Below are 22093 nucleotides of genomic sequence, written 5' to 3' on the forward strand. Positions count from 1 at the left end.
GTATGGGAGACTGAGTGTGTGTGTGGGTGGCTGGGAGGTGTATGACTCTGTGCATAGATGTGTGAGCAGTTGATTCACTAGATGTATGGTTTCAAAAGTGCATGTGGAAACAGCTGTATGGGCGGTTGACTGTGTGCATGAGTGTATTGGTGAGTGAATGGATATCTCAGTGCTACATGTCAAAGTAAGTACATATGTAAAACACAGTACATGTGAGAGTTGACATATATAAATAACTGTGCATAAGAGCCAGTGAATGTGTGAGTGGCTGTATGGATCATTGTGAACTTGTATCAGGGATTGTATAAGAGAGTACATATGTGTTAGTATATGTTTGAATAAGTAAAGTTTGTATAACTGTATAGTTGAGGAAATGGAGGTGTGATTGATTCTTTGCATGACTGACTAGGTGTGTGAGTAACTCCATGGATGAGTGACAGTCTGTGAGTGTCTGTTTACACTGATTGTATCTAAGGTTATATTAGAGTCTGAAGAGGTTCATCGTATTATCACATGAATGATATCATCAGTGATGTGATCAGTAATGTCAAATGAGATGTCATCAGTGATGTCATCAGTGATGTCATTTGAGATGTCATCAGTGATGTCATTTGAGATGTCATCAGTGATGTCATCAGTGATGTCATCAGTGATGTCACTGACCATGTCATGAATGATGTAATATGTGACATCATCAGCAGTGGATTGCGGGTGCGCGATATATAGTTAGTGCAACTAACTATATATGGAATTTCAATGGTTTTGTGTGAGTAAAATAAGGTTTTGTAAATGCGAATTCCTAACTATATATGGTCTATAACCTATGGTTTTTTCAGTGAATATATATATATATATATATATATAATTGTATGTAATGATTGTGATAATTTTGTTTTTTGTATGAACTTTTATATTCATTTTTTTCATGAAAAAAGATATACATAAAAAGATAAAGAATATTGAAATATTATAAAATATATGAAGCAATGAAATAATAAAAATAATGATTTTTTTATGTCAAGTGTCACTGTTGTGATTAGATGTTTGAGATAATTTGAGAAGAACAATGGTTTGATGTAAGGAATAGATAGGCTATGAGGGAGCATATTCAGTTGTATGCTGGAGAGCACAGCCTAGTCTTTTGTGGAAGAGAAACCAATGTCCGACCCCTAAATCTGGTGTGCTTTTCCTATCAGACCATTTCATTTCTTCACTATGGCTCGAGTCACATTGTTATACTTGTACCAAAATTCAACTTAGGTACACTAACAAATGCATTCGAAATATATTATGCCCAAGGAAGCAGTGTGGAGGAACACCCCCAAAATTAATTTGGATAAGGAAAATTAGTTCCTTCACAGGGATAATATTTTTGTCATAAATGCACATTGACCAATGCAAATGTTCCACTTGTGGAAGTTCTGCATGCATTAATGTTAAACAATTGAATATTGCTGGAATACTGTAACATAGTTTTCCAGATGTATTGATGTAATTCTCTAAGAATTTCACAAAAGTCGGAAGTGAGCTTCACATAGGACTCAATAAAAACCTTTTGATAATGTATACATTGGGATGAAATGTATAGTTTGACTGAACGAAGAGTAAAACATCTAGTGAATGCTTGTTTCACATTTGACTTGAGGGCATGATTCATTAAAAAAGACTCCCTTAATTGATCTGCAGTGAGTGTGCAGTATTTTGATTTTTGTTTTGAACTTGAAAAATATACTTATCGGCTGATGACCTCATGTAATATTGGTATAATAACCATTGTCAAGCAATCAATTATCATTTTATTTGAACTCTAACTGCACCATACATACACCTTGTGTTCTGTATGTCTGTTTTTCAGGCCCACCATTTTACGTCCCTGATTCTGTAATTGAAAAGTTATATGGTGAGTTGTTTTCTTAATTCTTATTATACATTGTTTGGATGAGGGATTATTTGCCATTTCACACCAGAAAAGCCTGAAAAATCATTATATTCAAATAAGTGGTCTGCAGCTTTGAATGATTGTTTTGGTTATGCTTGTAGCCTATAATAAGGTTTTCAGAGTGTATATTGCAAACCCTCATCATATATAAATGCATTTATCTATTGTGGTCGAGATGTAAAGCCAAGCATTTAAGTTATGCGGTTTTCTGTCATGTAGCCTGTGGGAGACAGAGCCCTTTACGTCTTGAAAATCAGACAACAGTGACATAGGAATAGGTACTGGTTCAGAGGCTTGATACAGTTAGTGAGCCCTCACCATACAAAACAGTTTACTATTAACATCATGAAAGCAGGGAGCCTATAAAGACAGAGTAACAAAAGGTTGAGCACTGCGTTATTTGGTTTTGCCTCTTCGTATTGAAAAGGTTTCCTCTTCAGACAGTGTAAACATGTTGAATCACTTCCTAAAAAGGTAACAGATTCACACAAATATTATTTTCCTACCTTCTTTTACAAAGAGCATATCCGACATGAGGGTGTATACAGTAGACTGTTTGTTATGAGCAATATTGTTATTAACATAGCTCTCTTGAAAATATAGTTTACAGATTGTCCTTGGTAAGTGCCAAGCAGTCACGAGCCTTCATGTCCGTTGCTCTAAAATGAGTGCATAGATGTAGCTGTTGTTATTCCTATAAATGCCGATGATAAATGGCCAACATAACGTGATAAAAATATTATTCCTGTCTTGTTCAATATACTTTCCCACAAACATGATTGGTCTGCACCTTCATGAGGCTGGTTTGCAGATTAAGCACTTGTGACGACGTGCAGAATGATGCCACTATCTGCCTTGCAGCTGCCAGCAGTTGTGAACTCAGCCCCCTCTCCCTTAAAGATAGTGGAAATACCAAATTTACATGGGCATCAAGGATAACACTGGTGGCCAGCTTGGCAATATCTCATCCAAGAGCATACAATTTTCTAGGGTAACACTGTCTACAGAGATTTGATCAAGATCTTCAAATATGTAAGAATATGTCAGGAACTCTCCAATTCAGGCATGTTTTTCTCTTTTTAAGTCGTTTAGATCTTTACCTTATCTTTTACAACATTAGGAAGAACATTGTAATCCTGTTCTCTGCTTTTCATGTACCTTGATTTTTTTTTTAAACAAACTTTATTAGGTTTATAATTCCAATCTATAATAATACAATATGTAGCTTAAGCACCCCCCTCCCTCCAACATTCCCAGGTCACTTGCTTATGCTTATGGATAATTAGTACACTTCTTCGTTCCCCCTCTATCCTGGTCTGAAAAGGCCATATTCGAGGGACCAGGGGCACATTGTCATATATCCAACACATCCCATAATATTCTACATCAATAATCCCAATAAATGTAAACTACCCCCTCTCCCTCCCTCCAGGCATGTCACATCCATTATACTCCTAGAACTATCAAGCCCCAATAAAAGTGCGTTGTCAGTAGATCCCAAGTCGTAAACAATTCAAATGTGTGCAGGACAGTATTCCAATCTCATTCAAATTATACTCATAAAATATGGTCGAGCAAGTGCACCTGCAAGCTGCAAAGAGCTTATTCCATGTTGGGGGCACCCAATTCTACATCGTCATCGCTCGTAGCATCTTGGCTCCTCAACAATCCCACCAAGTGTTCCCACGCTCTAGCCGCCTCTAGAGCTCTCTCGTTCCCAACCCTTCTAGCTAATTGTACTCTAACTGTGCCATCACATTCCGCCCATTTGACAAAGTCGCTTTTCCACCGTTCTAAGTTCGGGAGCCCAGTCGCCTTCCAATGCATCGTAATTTCCCTCTTGGCCAGCACCAGTCCCATGTCTATAAACTTGCTGGTGATCTTAGTTCTAGCAGTGTGGGGGAACCAATGCAATATACAAGTCCCTAGTGATAGCTCCAACTCTCTTTCCGTCACCTCTTTCAATAATGCTAATACATCAGACTAATAGCCAGTCAGTAGCGGGCATACCCACAGCATGTGAGGGAAATCCACCCCCTCCCTTTGACACCTTGGGCACTCATCAGAGTCCGTATTAAAGTATGCCTTAATCTTTGCCGGTGTGAGGTAGACGCAATGTAGAATGTAAAAGTGAAGCAGCTGAAAGCGGGAGTTCCTTGTACTTTTCCACGCTCTCTCTACCACCTCGGCCCAGGCCCTGTCCGGAATCTCTTTACCCACTTGCACTTAAGTTCATCCAGGGAGGCCTACTTCTCAGTAGTTAGCCGTTTATACAGGCATGTGATCGCCTTAAACGTCCCCGCTGCAGTTACTACATATTGACATCCCAACAAAACCCTAGGTTCTACTTGGCCCTCTTTCCAGTGTGCACGGATAGCCGGGGTAAGGGCTGTATGGAGCAAAAAGTCTCCACCTCTCAGATCAAAACGCTCCTGCAATGCACAAAAAATTAGAAGGATCTCATCCTCATATAAATCTCCAATGACAGTCAGCTCCTTCTCAGCCCAGTCACTCAGTGCTTTCCAAGACCCTCCGTGAGGTAGTGCCTCACACATTGAGAGCTGTATATCCAAGGTATACAGCACTTTCAAGCCCGCTCTCTTGAAACTGCGCCTCCAGCATTGCTACGCTGTTCGCAGTTCTTCCGAGATAGCACCCAACCAGAGAGGAAGATCCAGGACTATATGATAGAGCTGTTGCAAATCCGGAGCATCCTCTCCTCCCTCATCTGTACCTCACAGTCTCATTGCTACTCTCTGTGTCAACCATTGCAATTGAGCAGACAAATAATAGGCTACAAAATGAAGTACCGCCCAGCCACCTTCTGACCGTGGACGCAACATCAATTTCAATGCAACCCGCCTTCTTCCAGTACCCCACAAAAACCCAGTTCTCATAGATGTAAGTTGGTTAAATGTCTTCACTGGTATCCAAATCGGTAAGGTTCCAAAATAATACAGCAATCGGGGAAGGGTCACCATTTTAAGGAAAGACACCCGCCCAGCAACCGATAGCGGCAACGTTCCCCTGAAATCAAAACTGCCCGCTAGACCCCGCACCGCTCTGCCTATGTTGCCCTCCAGTATGTCCGATCTGGAATGATATATCTGGATCCCCAAATAGGGGAGGCACTCGCATTCCCACTTCACTCCCGCTACATCCTGCAAGTCTTGCCTATGTCCGTCTGTGGGTAACAAACAGGATTTAGCCCAGTTAACTCTAAGGCCAGGCATCTCCCCTAACTCATGCAACACTACCTTTGCGCCCAGTAATTCCCTCTCTGTGTCTCCTAGGAACATAAGCAGGTCATCCGCATATAAAGCTATATGATGTATTCGACCCTGCACCTGTAGGCCACGAAAATACCTCCCTGTCCTAACTTTCGCTGGCATGGGCTCCATGGCCAATGCAAATGGAAGAAGGGTTAACTGACATCCCTGTCTTTTGCCCCGGTCACCACACAAGCCTCCGATATTACTCCTCCCGTCCGAACCCGCGCTGTAGAAGAGTTATAAAGTAAAGCCGTCCATGCTATGAAATCAGCTCCCAGTCCAAACCGGGCCATGACGTGAAAGAGGAAAGGCCATTCCAATATACGCAGCAACCGCCATACGTTTAAGGTAGTATTTCTAGTAGGAATGAAACCAGATTGATCATGATGGATTAAAGTAGTCATGTAGGGCATCAGACGGGTGGCCAAGATACGACTTAGTATCTTGTAGTCCGTGTTAAGCATGGACAGCGACTTATATGCCATTCTGTCCCAGGCCGGTTTACCAGGCTTCAAAAGCAGAACAATAACCGCCTCTCTTATAGACCCAGGGAAGTGACCCAGGTGTCTCGCTCCATTATACAAAGTCACCAACTGCGGTGCTAACTGGTCAGCATAAGTGACATATAGCTCGATCGGGAGGCCGTCTGTCCTCGGTCTTTTGTTACGTGGCATATGTTTAATAGCCGCCCGCACTTCCTGTAATTCTATATCCCTACTGAACGTCTAAGCCTGATCATCCCCTAGTTGCGGAAGTTGCAGCTCGTGTGTGAACCCTTCAAGCTCATCTTCGGTCATGACTGCCCTGCTCCTATATAGTTCCTGGTAATAATCACAAAACAACCCATTTATGCCTTCCTGAGTGAAGCAAGCATCCCCTCGGGCGTCACAAACCTCCAATATCGGCCAGCCCCTGCACGACGGGTTAGCAAGCCAGGCCAACAGGGCCCGCGACTTGTCCCTTTCGACATGAGCGCGTGTTATATACACCTTGTGATCAAAACATCGTAGTCACTCCACCTGTCCTGCCGGTGCCTCCCTTGCCTCTTCCAGGGCTCGCTGTTTATCCAGCTTGCCAGGAGGCTCTTGCTCAGCCGCCGTAAGTGTTGCTCAGCTTCATTTATCTCGCCCAATAGCACTTTACGCACCCCCACCATCTCGACTATGCAGCGCTCCCGAAGCACTACTTTAAATGCATCCCATTCCACATTCGACTTGGAGGCTGTTCCCACATTATCCCCAAAATAGTGGGTGATAGCAGTGCCCACTGTTTCTCTAAACACCGGATCCTCCAAAGCCTCTGGGCGAAGCCGCCAGGTTGGTATCCGAACCCGGGATCGCGACCAGCGCATCCGGAGCGATACCGGAATATGATCCAAGAGCGTTCTGGCAAGATATTCAGCTATAGAGTACACAGGCGTGCACAACAACGCGTTCAGGTGCAGATGGAGATCGTGCAATGCAGAGAAATAAGAATAATCACGGTCAGTTGGATGTTGAGCCCACCAAGTATCCACCAGGCTCCAATGGGCTTGCCAATTTTGCCTGACTTCCGCTATCTTATAAGTGGGAGCATTAGGGCGCGTGGGTGGGAACGCTTCAAAGTCACATCAGTTATACAGTTAAAGTACTCCCGCATCAGCACCGACCCAGTGAGATAATGCGCTAGCTTAGCAGATAACAACGCGAAAAAGACCGGCAGCTCCGTATTGAACGCATAGATACTGCCCAGGGTAATGTCCCGCCCGTCCAGCTTCCCAATGACCACTACAAATCTGCCCTCTGGATCAATATTCTTTTCTCTACACTGGAAAGGGACTCCCGCTCACACCCAGATCAACACTCCTCGGGCAAAGGCAGAGTAAGCAGTATAATACAATTGGCCACGCCAACGCCGCTGTAACGCTGCCCCCTCCTGCGCTTGCAAATGGGTTTCCTGTAATAACGCGATATGAACTCCCAGTCGCACTAAATATGCATGCAACTTTTGTCTACGCCACATTGAATGCATGCCCCGCACATTCCAAGATAAACTTTTCAAATCACTGGTAGATACCATTGTTACAACATATGGACAGCACATTGGCGATCTAAAGTAGTTACATGCCTGGCCCTCAGACCCCTTAAAACTAATAAACAACCCCAACTCCCCCTCCCCAGAACAGCTGCTATAAGACTAGTACCCATTCAAACAATATAAAAAGCCCACTTGAAAGCCTCCCACGAATTCAGAGGCAGTGGGGACTGTAGCTAGCCCAAGAAACTCTTAATGAAACCCAACAGCCCCAAATCTTCTAAATCAGACCGGAACTTCCAGCCAGATCTTCGCTAGCAGCGATATTTCGTAAGTTTCAAGCTCGCTCCCATCTTGCATCTATCTTCATCAAGCTCTGGTATCCGCTGTCTGCGGTATCACCCTGGGCATCTGGTCCTCGCCAGTCAAAGGGGAGTCAGAGTCCTGCCCGACCGAGACATCCGTGGTAGCGCCCTTCTCTTCGTCAGACGCAGGGGCACTGCTATGCGCCAACTCTACCACCGCCTGTAGCGCCGCCGCTCGTTCATGTGCCGTCTGAGTGAGCGTTGGCTTCTTCTCAGTTCTGTTGCGGACACGCCATCTCGGCTGCACAGACCTATTAGGCGTTTGATCCTGGAGTTCTCGTGGCCCCCCCATCCCTCGGAATCTCCTTCCGGTAGTTCTCCAGCAGTCCCACCCTTCTTGAGGAGAATCCACATAGTGCGTAGTACCATCCAGAATAATTCCCAGCTGGGCTGAAAACATTAAGGAATATTGGAGTCCCTCTTCCCTCAAAGCCTTCTTGACCGTCATGTAAGAGGCACGCTTCCTTTGTACCTCCATCGTATAGTGCGGGAATAGCTGACCTTGTCCACTGTGAAGGGGCCATCCACTCTTGCCTTCTGTAGCAACAAGTCCCTATCTCGAAAATGGAGCAGGCAGGCCACCACCGGTCTCGGGGGCCTTCCCGGTGCCGGCCGATGGGCCAGAACTCTGTGGGCCCTCTCCAGCGTATAAAAGGTCGTAAGCCCTTCTGAGGCTACGAAACCATGATTCCAGGAAAGACACCATGTCTCCACCTTCCGCTCCCTCCGGCAGGCCCAGGACCCTTACGTTATTCCTTAGATTGCGGCCTTCCGCATTTCTGGCCCTACGTTCCAGCGTTGACACCCTATCCGTTAAGGCCTGCACTTGCTGCACCACATCTTTATGTGCTGGCGCTATTTCCGCAATATCGAGTTCTGCCTTCTTAACCCTCTCAGATAGTTTCTTGTGCTCGTTGCGCCATAGTCCCAGACCCACCGCGTCCATGCTAATGTCCTGGTGTAGGGTCGCTTTCGTGTCAGCTATGGCGGGAAGGATCTGTTGCAGTTGCCGCTGCACTGGGTCGTCCGAGGCGCTCTTCTTCGTGGTCTTGGGGGACCCCCACTTGGCGGCCCCTAGGCTTGCCCGTGGCTGCAAGAGTACTTCCCGTTCCCCTCTTCCTGCCGAGGACCCCACAGGTCCAGCTGCAGTGTCCCTCACCGTGCAATAGGGACCTCCTTTCTATATCGCACTGCAGAGATCCGGGCGCAATAGAGGCAACCCCGCGGCAGGGGTAACAGGGCAGGTCAGAGGTCGTGCCCCTCACCGAACCTTCCTCAATCACAGACCACCATCCGGGGTGGACCAGCAGAACTAGTATTACGCATGACAGGAGGGGGTTCTGTGCCTTCCAGCAGCTCAAGCGCACTCCCAAATAGCGAGGCGATGAACACACAGCCAGAAGTATGCAGGCGCAACAGAGTCTTCAGTGAGCGCTGGGTCCCACCACAATGTCTACCATTCACCCCCAGGACCCCTCCGGCCAGCACTGCAGCTTCTCACTTCTTAAGGTGACCCCACCAATGTTCAGATACAGCCCCAACTCAGGGGCCCAGCAGGAAGGTCAGTCACTAAAGCGGAGCTCCCCTGCAAGGCCAGCCCACAAGGCTAATTCCAGCGCTCCCCAGGCAGCCTGCAATATTCAATGTTGCGTTGGGGGGGGGGGGGCATAAATCGGGGATTAGCCGCTCTCCCAAGTTTCTTGGTATGGCGGTCATCCAAATGAACCACAGTACATTTTTGAGCCCCTGGTGGGTTAATTGGAGACAGTGGTTGGTACAACCTAAAATTGGAACAATAACCTTGGTGTGCATTTGTTTTCCAATTGATGAGTCTACCTAGAAACTCATATCATCTTCCATGGTTTCTTTTGTATTCGTATTTTGAGGTAATAATCCTTGGACATTACAACAGCATGACTATTGATATTCTCCTTCAGATACCACAGCAAGTTAGGCTTCCTTGCAAATGGTAATAGCTCCATCAAAACTGTGATTGTTTTTTGATCGAGTTAAATTGACTTTAAAGCTGGATTCAGTATTAATTCGTTAGATGCTTAAAAAAATGGGGGACAGGCTTCAGCGCTTCAAATTCAAGCATCATACTCACAATTTCAGCATCAAACAGCGTGATATTGTCCTCCCTGCTTCCAGGGGAGATGTCTCTTATGTCATTACTCTTTCTAATTAACATTGTGAGAGGATCCACAGCCAAACGAAAAAGGAAGAGGAAATTAATCCGCAGTACCACATTTTTATAAAACTGGGAATCCTCTCAGCACTCAACCTCGGCCGTCTCCCAGATTGCTACCAAGCCGTCCCAGGACACACCTATGGACCCTTCACCTGCCACTCCTGCAAATTCGACTGCATCAGGACCCACACCAAACCCACAAACTCCAAACAGAGCTCCGACCCTAACCACCTGAAGTGCATCCTGCTCAACACCCGCTCGGTCCACAGACACGCCATTGAACTTTGGAACCTAATCGACACCACATCGCCGGACGTCGCCTTTCTCACAGAAACCTGGATGAACGCCTCATCAACGCCCGACATCGCCATAGCCACCCCGAACGGCTACAAAATCATCCGAAAGGACCGCATCAACCAAACAGGAGGAGGCATCGCCATCGTCCATAAGAACACCATCCGCATCACGACCAGTTCCGACGATAACCTCGCAGCCGCAGAACACCTCCACTTCCAGATCCACACCGACCCCAAGACCACACTCAGAGGCACCCTCATTTACAGGCCACCAGGACCCCGCACACAATTCAGCGAAGACATCACTGACTTCATCAGCCCACACGCCCTCCCCTCCGAGGACTACATTCTACTGGGAGACCTCAACTTCCACCTGGAAAAGAACAACAACAGCAACACCACCACCCTTCTGGACAACCTCGCCAATCTCGAACTCAAACAACTTGTGGACACCCTCACCCACTATGCCGGGCACACGCTCAACCCAATCTTCACCTCCAGCAAGCACATCTCCTTCAATCACACCACAGCTCTCCATTGGACGGACCACAGCTGCGTTCACTTCAACTACAAAAAAACCACGAGCCACAACCAATTCCCCGCAGAAACTGGAAAATTACCACCGACCAGCTCTTCACATCACATCACCAAAACCCTCCTGCCAAATCATCAGACCCAAACCAAGCAGCCACCAACCTCACACAATGGATCACCCACAGCGCTAACGAACTAGCACCTCTGAAAAACCATCAAATCAAGCAAGGTAGCAAAAAAGCCCCCTGGTTCAATGATGACCTTAAGAAATCCAAGAAGATCTGTCGCACCCTCGAGAAAGCCTGGCGAAAAAACCCAACCACTGACAACCTGGCCACCTTCAAGAACGCCACCCGCAAACACCACCAACTAATCCGATCCACCAAGAAATCAGCATTCAAGGATCGACTCGACAACAACGCCCATAACAGCAAGGAACTATTCAACATCGTCAAAGAGTTTACCAACCCCACTGCCGGCACCAACGTCATCACTCCCTCCCAAGACCTCTGCGACTCTCTAGCCTCGTTCTTCCACAAAAAAATCGTTGACATACATAACAGCTTTGGAGACCAGTCCACCCCACCCTCCTCCGAACTAAAACCCCCCTCCAACAACCTTAGCTCCTGGAACCCAATCACCACTGAAGATACCATCCGCCTGATGAACGCCATCCACTCAGGATCGCCAACCGACCCTTGTCCCCACCACATTTTCAACAAAGCAGACTCCACTATCGCACCCCATCTCCGAGACGTCATCAACTGCTCCCTCAACTCCGCTACCTTCCCGGAAAGCTGGAAACATGCTGAACTCAGCGCCCTCCTGAAGAAACCCACAGCAGACCCCACTGAACTTAATAACTACCGCCCCATTTCGCTCCTCCCATTCCCTGCCAAAGTCATTGAGAAAGCCGTCAACAATCAGCTCGCCACCTTCCTCGAATCCAATAATTCCCTCGACCCTTCACAGTCCGGCTTCCGAGCCAAACACAGCACCGAGACCGCCCTCATCGCAGCAACAGACGACATTCGAACTCTACTCGACAACGGAGAAACAGCCGCCCTCATCCTACTTGACCTCTCCGCAGCCTTCGACACAGTCTGTCATAGCACCTTTATACAATGCCTCAGCAACGTCAGAATACAAGGAAAAGCATTGGACTGGATCATCTCATTCCTCGCCGGAAGAACCCAGAGAGTCCGTCTCCCCCCTTTTAGATCAGAGGCCACCGAAGTCATCTGCGGCGTACCACAAGGATCATCACTCAGTCCAACCCTCTTCAACGTATACATGAGTCCCCTCGCATCCATCGCGCGCCAACACAACATCATCTCCTACGCAGACGACACCCAGCTGATCCTCTCCCTCACCAAAGACCCAAACACCGCCAAAACCAACCTACACGAAGGAATGAAAGAAGTAGCCGAGTGGATGAAGAACAGCCGTCTAAAACTGAACTCGGACAAAACGGAAGTCCTCATCTTAGGATCATCCCCCTCCGCCTGGGACGACTCATGGTGGCCACCTGCCCTGGGAAACGCACCAATACCAACGGACCACGCACATAACCTGAGCTTCATCCTGGACTCCTCCCTCTCGATGACCAGACAAGTCAACGCCGTCTCATCATCATGCTTCAACATCCTACGTATGCTCAAAAAAATCTTCCGTTGGATCCCCACCGAAACAAGAAAGACGGTCACCCATGCACTGGTCACAAGCCGACTGGATTACGGAAACACCCTTTACGCCGGAACTACAGAAAAAACTGCAACGCATCCAGAATGCTTCAGCCAGACTCATCCTAGACATCCCCCGCCATGCTCACATTTCCGATCACCTGAAAGACCTCCACTGGCTCCCCGTCAACAAGAGAATAACGTTCCGTCTCCTCACCCACGCACACAAAGCCCTCTACGACCTAGGACCCGAATACCTCAACTCGCGCCTGTCCTTTTACACTCCCACCGCCAACTACGATCATCCAATCAAGCCCTCGCCGCAATTCCAAGCATCCATAGAACCACCATGGGGGAAGATCCTTCTCCTACTTAGCGGCCAAGACCTGTAATTCTCTCCCCACTTACCTACGCCTTGCACAGAACCACCTCTCCTTCAGAAAACAACTTAAAACTTGGATATTCGATGAGTAAAGTACCCCACTCCCCCAAGCGCCTTGAGACCCTCTGGGTGAGTAGTGCGCTATACAAATTTTAAACTCGAACTTGAACTTGAACCCCACCTACGCCTACCTCTCACAATCCTAGAGAAGCGCCTCAAGCCATGTTGCTGGCATTTTTGTCTACAGCTTCACATTCAGATTCAGGAGAGTGATCAAACTTGTACAACGTGTGCAGGCACGCTCACTTTATTAATTGTAAGAATTAACCAATAGTCAGGCTTCTCTTCCCTCTGTTCCAAAGATAGTTGAATAGTTAATGTAGTAGACACAGTAGAGTAAAAAAAATATGACAGTTAGAAGGGAAGCTGTTAAGCTCTACAGCTTTTTTGCATGTTTTCACATTATTTGGCATAAGGATTTCTTTGTTTTAGCTTATGTCTTCTAAATTACTGTCACCTCCCAAGAGTAACTGGGACAGCACTATATTATCCAGATATTTCTAATTTCAGCCTCCCACCACTACCATGGGTGTACAGCTCCTGAAGGAAACACTTAAAGACCACACATGTGTCCGCTCCTATGTATTTGCATTTCACATCCAAAGTGATGATGTTATGGATATAGGACTTATAACTCACCTTTAACTGTCCAAACCAGGAGCCTGTTAGGCAATTTCCCTTTTTGTAATATTGCAGTTTCATACAGCATATGGAAAACTCTTAACTTTTGGAGAGCAGTGTATAGATGTCTCCATATACTGGTACCAATTTGCTTTAGACCTTCCTTCTGTAGGATTGAATGTCATGGTCGCACTGTTATGTCCTGCTCCTGGTGTCATAATTTCCAACGTACCTGTTATGCTTGGTCCACAGGGCTCATGTCCCAATTCCCAGGGTAAGTGCTCTGAATAATTTTTAAGTGAGTTGCCCACAGACGTGAGCACTTCTCATTCCTCCCTATGCACTGTGCATTATAGCCATTTAGTTGTGTGTTGGGGTCCGAAATAGTTCACCGTTGGCTTACAATGAAGCATTGCCTTGAAAATAATTGTCGCTAAGAGCATTGCCATTGCTACCACCTAAACAAAGAAGATATGCTGAGTATCTCCATTCCCTCTTCTTGTGGTCAACTGTTGCAGAAAAGTATTGAAGACCAACAAAAAGTACATGTTTGGCTGTAAAATCCAGAATAACTTATTCTACTAAAGGTTACCTGCCATTGCCATAGCACCAGAACTCTTGAGACCATTATGAAAAATGTATTACCAAGAGACCAAATTGAACTTTGAGCAAGATGCAGCTGAACCTGAGTGGATTACACCATAGTGACTGATTGGATACCTCCTTCTCAGGGAGGCCTTAAGCTGGCTGTGTGAGTATTCATGAGCATACTTTCTGACTTGACAAGCTGCTATAATGGTAAAAATATCCATCTTCCTTGCCATATAAAATTCTACAATATGTGTCAACTGCCCCGCCACAAATATTCATATGCCTGTACCTGTAGCTGCTTCAGCTCTAATGACCAAAGTGACAAGTGCCTCTCCACACTCAGCTGCACTATCCCATGCAACTCTGACAGGGCTTTCTCCACTGATAAGAGAATTTCACCTCCTAGAAGATCTTACACTCTGAAGAGTTTTCATTCTTGTGGCAGGGAGGTCAAACATTTAAATTAGAAATCATCAATTCCTCATTGAGACTATTCACCTCAAATAGCTTGCATCCGCTAAAAGCTGCCATGTCTAGGATAATTTCTTCCTCCTCATCCCGTCATCATCTTCTGTCACAATATATTCTCCAGATCCCTCAGATCCCTCAGATTCTCCATCTACACACTCCAGACACTGTGATACCGGAATTCTGTCCCTTGGAAGCCAAGTTAAGGGTGTGTGGCATTAGCAGAGGCGCGTTCTCCTAGGTTTATCGTCCCTTATTGCGAACGCCCCACATGCTTTTGAGAACCTCTGCTTGCGCTGGGAGGGCTGGGTTGACGAACTTGATGAGGCAGATTGGGGGGAGTGTCGGATGGCCCCGCGCACGCATTCTATCTCTACCCATCTCCGGCTCATTCAATTGAACTACTTGCACACAACTCTTTACCCCGATCCGCTTGCATAAACTTGGCAAAATTCCCAATCTGGTTTGCAATAGGTTTTCCAAAGCTCCGGACGATTTCTACCATGTTGTTTGGGCCTGCCCGGTCATCTCTGTCTATTGGCAGTGGCTGCTTGGCGAGCTTACCGGAGTCCTGGAACGCATTTTGACCTGATCTCTATAGGCAACCTGCTGGGGTTGGTTGACGAGATGGGGGCTCTCGGGCAGAACAGACGTTTGTGGGTGTCGCCACATTGGTGGCTAAGACAGGCATTGCTCTGGGCTGGAATTCTCCTTGCGCCCGACCCAGGCGGAATGGAGGGCAGAAGTGGACTGGTGCCCTCAACTTGAAAAGCCTGTTTACCTTACCTGAGGGTTGCCCGCGTAAACACAAGATATGGGAGAGGTGTGGGGCATACTATGGATTTGAATTGTGACTTGTTCGTGGCTGGTTGTGCAATGACAGTGAAATACAATTGTTCTTTTATCTTGTGTGGTGGTTCAAAACAAATAAAAAATTGTAATAAAAAAATGCCATGCAGCACACATGCATATAAAGTAAAGCTTAGGACCAAGATCAAAATGAAGTATCTAAAGGTCCAACCCATCTCCACTCCCGTCAATATCTCCTGTAAACACTGTTTTCTGTTGATGGATATGCTTTCCATGTGGATATCAGGTGCGAACTGGAGGAAGAGCAGAGGGTTGAGACCTCCCAAGGTCCTATGCTTCATATTATTGTATGTTGCCAAAATCTACTTATGTTATCCAGCCAAAGTCTGTATTCAGGTCTTCAATCCCAGACCCTCAAGATACATTGTTTTACAGAAATATTGATGTGCGCAGTCACCCTGAGTGTCATGGCACTGAGTGCTGGGGACAGTTATAATGTCTTCCTTCAAATGGAAACCAGGGGAAAAAGCTCTGCTGTTGAAGCTTGAAGAATGGAAAAATCTCTATCTCCACATTCACTTCCTCCTTTGTCCGATAGTGACCTCTGACCTTCTGGTCGGAGTCACTGCTCTCCCCAGGTGCAGCTCCTGCCCTTAGCGTCAATTTGAGCTTCAGGTAAGTGTTTGAGGCCCTCCTCCACCCACAGGCTCCTGCCTGCATCTCATCCCTGGTGGTCTAGTGGAAGAGCCTGCTCCTCTGCGTGTCTGCTCTGTGTGTCATCCTCTTCTATTCTGCCTTTTTCTGTCTTGCCTTTTCTGTTTTCCCTGCCGCTGCTGCCCCTGCACGCCCCCCTCTCCCCCAGCGTGTTCCCGCTCCCACCTCTCAGCTGCTCACCCACCCCTACCTCTACTTAACGCATGCGCGCTAGCGGGTTTTCCCGCTGTGCGCTGAAGATTCGAAATTCGCGGTTTACGTGACAAAGCCAGCTCGTCATGCGCGCAGCTCAGGTAACGCCCATGACGAGCTGGCTTTGTCATCCGCATTGAAGGGGTTAATGGCGCCCGCTGCGCGGACACACACAGTAGTTGCAACGTTGGCGTTTGGAAGGCACGCCTAAGGCAAGCCCGTCTGCGCCAGTCCGCAACCCGACTGGGACCAGCACCAGGGATGCTGGTCCCCTGACCCCCTGTCGCTACGACTCCAGCACTCTCCTCGCACGCAACCCCAGACGCAACAACCACAGTCATCTCTCAACGCCGAGCAACACCCAGGGCCCGATCTCCTGCCAGCACTGCCGCCTTTCCTGCACCCACCTCCGGACCCAGGCAGCCACCCCCAACCCACTGGATGCCACCGCACACAAGCCACTGAACTGCATTCTCCTCAACGTACTCTCTCTACACAGACACGCAATAGAAATCTGGGACCTCCTCAACACTCACTTGCCTGATGTCACCTTCCTCACAGAGACCTGGACCAACACCAGCTCCGTACCCTACATCGCAACCGCCATTCCCAAAAAATACAAGATCCTGAGGAAAGACCCCCCCCCCCAACCGCCCAGGAGGAGGCCTTGCCATCGTCCACATAGCTCCCTCCTACTAACCTCCACCAACTCGGAATACACCTCGCCCTTAATGGAACACATCCACTTCCAGATCCAGCCTAACCCTAGATGACGCTCCGAGAAACACTTGCCTACAGACCTCCCAGACCCGACCCCCCCTTCACCAACGTCATCACAGACCACATTGCTCCCCATGCCCTCGCCTCCACAGACTACATACTACTCTGAGACCTGAACATCCACCTAGACAACCACAGTTATACCAACACCACCGCCCTCCTAGAGAACCTCACCAATATAGGACTGAAGCAACTTGCCTCCACCCCCACTCACACAGCAGAACACACACTCAACCCCATCTTCGCCAGAGGGAACAAGGAACCGCTCTGGACAGACTTCTACTGCATCAATTTCTCCTTCTCGAAACCCACCGCACACAAGCGCATGCCCCGCCCCCACACAGAAGTTTGAACAAAGTCTCAGAAGAACATCTCACTTCCGCCCTCAACTACACTCTTCCCCCAACTACGACAGACCCCAACACAGCGGCAAGCTACCTCCACCAATGGATCGCCAACACTCTCGCCCTCCTCCAGAACACCACAAAACTACACAACAAAAAAAGCCAACTGGTTCACCAAGGACCTCCTAGAATTTAAGCGCTCTTGCCTATGACTGGAGATGACGTGGAGATACAGCAAAACCCCAGAAGCACGCTCTGCCTACAAGGCATCCACCACGGCCCACCACCAACTCATCAAATTAACAAAGAGAATCTTCATCCAAGATTGAATCTTCTCCAACTCCCACAATTCTTTAAGAATTCTTCGCCATCATACAGAAATTCGCCAGACCCAACAGCGAAACAATCAACATCCCTCCCTTCCAAGACCTCTGCAACAAATTCAGCTCCTTCTTTCACTACAAGATCAAGACGCTCTATGACAACTTCGATGGCCAAGACCTCTGCACCACCACAATTCCCATCCCCAGCGACGCCATCCAACAGACCCTCCTCACCTGGACTCCTCTCACCACAGAAGACACCGTAAGGACAATGAAAAGCATCCACTCCGGAGCACCTACTGACCCTTGCTCGCTGCACATCCTACACAGGAGCGCCACTGCCATCGCACCTGAACTGTTCCCTCGAGGCCGCCACATTCCCCGATGACTGGAAATGCGTCAAAATCAACTCCTTCCTAAAGAAGTCCTCCGCAGACCCAACAGATCTCAAGAACTTCAGGTCCATCTCACTGCTCCTTTTTGCCGCCAAAGTCATCCGAAAAGCTGTCAACATCCAGCTAGCATACTTCATAGAAACCAACAACATCCTAGACACCTCTCAATCTGGATTCCGCAGCAACTACAGCACCGAGACCAGGGCCGGACTGGGAACCAAAACTGGCCCTGGCAAACTGCTCAGCCGGCCCCCCTATGCAGGCGAGCTGTTTGCAAAGGGCCTGTTTCCGCCGATTTGTCGACCCCCGGTAACAAAAAGGGGCCCAAGACCAACCCCCACCCTGGCGGCCCACCAGGGAACTTCCCGGTGCCTGTTACAGGCAGTCCTGCCCTGGCCGAGACGGCCCTCATACCCGCCACCGACGACATCCGCACCCTTCTCGACCAAGGCCACACAGCAGCACTCATCCTCCTGGACCTTTCAGCAGCCTTCAACACAGTCTCTCACTGCACATTAGCCTCTAGGCTCCACGACGCCTGAATCCAAGGAACAGCCTTAGACTGGATTTGATGTTTCCTCGCAGGCAAAACACAAAAATGAGACTCCCGCCCTTCCTCTCCAAACCAATAGAGATCAGATTCAGAGTACCCCAAGGCTGCTCCCTCAGCCCTACACTCTTCAACGTCTACATGGCCCCCCTCGGAACCATTGTCAGAAACCACAGGCTCATTATAGTCTCATATGCCGCCGACACCCTGCTCATCCTCTCCCTCACCAAGGAACCCGACATCACCAGGCGCAATTCCCAAGAAGGGATAAGAGACGTTGAGCAACAGCTGCCTGAAGCTCAAATCAGAGAAAACAGAAGTCCTCATCCTCAGCTCCACTCCCTCTACATGGAAAAACAGGGTGGCCCCCCTCTGTCGGAAACCCACCCACCCCAATAAATTACGCACACAACCTCAGCATCATACTCGACTCTTCACACACCATGAACCCCCAGATCAACGCTGTGTCCTCGACATGCTTCAACACCCTCCACAAACTTCGCAGGACCTTCAAATGGATCCCCCCTGACTCCAGGAAGACTGTCACCCACGCACTCATCACCAACAGACTGGACTACGAAAACGCTTTCTATGCCGGAATCAACAAAAAACTCCCCAGTAAACTCCAGACGATCCAGAACGCCGCAGTCAAACTTATCTACAACATCTGACGACATTACCACATCACCCAACACCTCCTCGACTTCCACTGGCTCTCCGTCGAAATAAAATAACCTTCAAACTGCTCACACATTCCTACAAAGCCTTCCATAACACCGGGCCCTAATACCTCAAGAAATTAATCTCCTTCCATGCCCCCAAGAGGAACCTCAGCTCTGCTGACCTCTCCCTAGCCACAGTCCCTTTCATCCACAGGGCTGAGCAGGTCTCAGATCCTTTTCCTACCTCACAGCCAAAATCTGGAACAAACTACCCCCTGCATCCGACGAAGCCAGACACTGCACCAGTTCAGAAAGGACCTCAAGACCTGTCTCTTCAAATACCCAACGGAGCTGCTTGCACACCCTCCCCCCCAGCGCATTGAGACCCTCATGAGTGAGTAGTGTGCTCTAAAACCCCTGATTGATTGATTGAATAGTTTGACTTTTCTCTTAGTGAAGAATCTGTGGCTCAGTTGAAAACAATGAGAGTCTGCTAAGAAGGCTTGACAGATGGAGTCCTTTCAAAATCCCCATTAGAAAAAACTTGTCTGGATAAAGGGTGATAGTGTGAACATACTTGTCCATCTCGCCCACAAAGTGTTCATCGGAAAATATTGCCATGGTCACTGACTCAGCCGTGTTATTCGCCAGCTCTCTGAACTTTGGGTCTACCTTTAGTGTGATTTATCTTCTCCACATAGCAGAATAAGCTCAGTTGGCATTCATTATTATGGAGGAATATAGCATGTTGTCCTCTCCTGGTCAAGAGGACTCAGTTTTAGTGGAAGCATTTTTACCCGGGCAGTGTGATGGTGTAAGAAGCATCTGCCCTGCCTTCTACCTCATAATCTATACATTATATATTTTTCGGCCTACTTAAATGGATTCATAATTTAGAGAAACCTTCACTGTTCTGCTGGAAGACTCCAGAGGTAATAGTTCCTCAAAAGAAATTGGAGAACGTGCAGGGGAGAAGTGCTAACCCATAGTGATAAATGGCTGAAGGAGAATAGTAGAGCAGGTACACACTGCCAGTAAAGTTTAACTGGAAACCAGTGGAAGCCATGCAGAGGAAGTGGGCAAACAGGCATGTTGCATTCTCAGGCCACCAACCTGAAATGGTGGCTTGAATATACTATAGAAAGCTTTTCATTCATGAAAAGGCTCACAAAAATTCAATGTCCTCAATGGCTACTGTAAAGTAACATAGAATCTGTGGCCGTAGCTAACAAGAATCTTCAGTCTTCTGAAGAGAGGTGATCTTGTGAGCTAGTCATTAAGATAGAGGTCTATCGGGTCTCCCTAAATGTTGAAGGTAACTGGGAAGACTGTGTATTGTCAGTAGCTTCTACATCCACAGCTAACAAACCTCATGAACTACCTAAATTAAATTCCGGTGTACCAATTGTTTAGCATTGGTGTTGAGTCAAACATTTTGAGGTTTGTATTCAGTATTTATGATTCTGATGATTTGTTTCCAAACTTTTACTTGTTCTCTCTTGCTTTTTAGGTGAATCCTGTAACATCAAGTTACTAGAGACAGTCGATGCACTCGATGACCGTATTAGAGGGTGGGGCCTCGATTATTTCCGGGAGACAATACACTTGCTCACACTAAAGGCTAATACTCCATGAGAATGAGTTCGCTAAACGACAAGGCACTCCTATGCAGTTCAACATCTTGGTTTTATTTTTGAGAACACTGTTTATTAAAAAATATTGAAAAATTATACTTTTGTATGAAATATAATGTTGCTAAATCTCATCTACTCAAGTGTTTATTTTAAGGGCAAATGCTGTGTGCATCTGTGTATGAATATTTTCTGTGTTACTCACAAAATGCCAATGGTGCTTTCTAGAGACTGAGATACTGTTGAGCTCTTGGCCTTTAAGTATATTTGAGTGTATGTATTGATTTAAAATGGATTCTTGAAATATATATATATATTGTGGAAAAGCCCAGTTTAAAAAAAAGAGAACATAGAAGCGATATAAAATCACAATTGAGAATATCAAGCTGTGAAGTTCTTTACACCAAACAGGGCGCAACTTAACGAGGCAACCATCTCCAACAGAAAATATTCAATAAAGGAAACACAAGCTTTCAATAAGAGTATTCATCTGCATTTGGAACTTGTAAAGTCATAGGCAGTTTCCTCCTCTCTTACAGTTATTCCACCAGTTTATGATCAGTGCAGACTGTACCCATACATAGATGATCTGCACCCACCTTTTTCCCATGGCCTTTACTCCCTACATCAAACCTAGGGCTTCTGTCCTGCATGCTGTATAAAGTAATGCTATTTTCACTATTAGGAGGCCCAAAAACCCAGTACGATATTGCATGCAATTTTTTCATCGAATTTGGGAAGGCCCCCAGTATAAAATGTAGGATATCTATTTCTAGCATACCTCCAACACGCTCTTCAGATTATTAGTATAATGTGGATTTGTAACACACATGGTAACGTAGAAGGGTTTCCCTGTGCTGGTGCAACAGGAGGGACTATGGAAGAAAGATTAGAAAAGCTGCATCTTCAGGAGTGTTTTAAACTTGTCCAAAGACTTAAAGGACCTAAGCAAGGCAGGCAGAGAGTTTTAAAGTGTGGAGCCCAAGTAAGAAAAGGAGCGACCACCTTGCCTTGCCTTGGGAATCCTAGGGAGAACTGCATAATTAAGATAGCAAGCACAAAGTGTCTGATTGCGGTGATAAGGCGATACCAGTGACCTAAGGTAGAACGGTCCCGAATTAGACAGTGCTTTGAACATATGCCTTAAATTGGAATCGCTTGACAATTGAGAGCCAGTACAGAAGAAAATGAGATACTAAAGAATGCTTAGGAAGATGATAATGCAGCCGATTCACTGCATTCCTGATAGGGCACCACCTGTCTCCAGTATGCTCCGAC

The 22093-nt window shown here is 47.1% G+C and overlaps 1 protein-coding gene across 1 annotated transcript in view; it reads left to right on the plus strand.

The window, feature by feature from the left end:
* The window catches only part of LOC147722574 (putative thiopurine S-methyltransferase), a 305879-nt gene extending 284930 nt beyond the window's left edge, over nt 1–20949 (plus strand). Inside the window, exons 8-9 of the mRNA XM_086965108.1 lie at nt 1856–1900; nt 20695–20949. Of these exons, the coding sequence (XP_086821234.1) occupies nt 1856–1900; nt 20695–20819 (170 nt within the window). The 3' untranslated portion in view covers nt 20820–20949. The remainder of the gene's footprint in view (nt 1–1855; nt 1901–20694) is intronic.
* The last annotated feature ends 1144 nt before the right edge of the window (nt 20950–22093 follow it).

This window comes from Lissotriton vulgaris, chromosome 4_1, assembly GCF_964263255.1.
Source record: "Lissotriton vulgaris chromosome 4_1, aLisVul1.2, whole genome shotgun sequence".
Classification (NCBI taxonomy): domain Eukaryota; kingdom Metazoa; phylum Chordata; class Amphibia; order Caudata; family Salamandridae; genus Lissotriton; species Lissotriton vulgaris.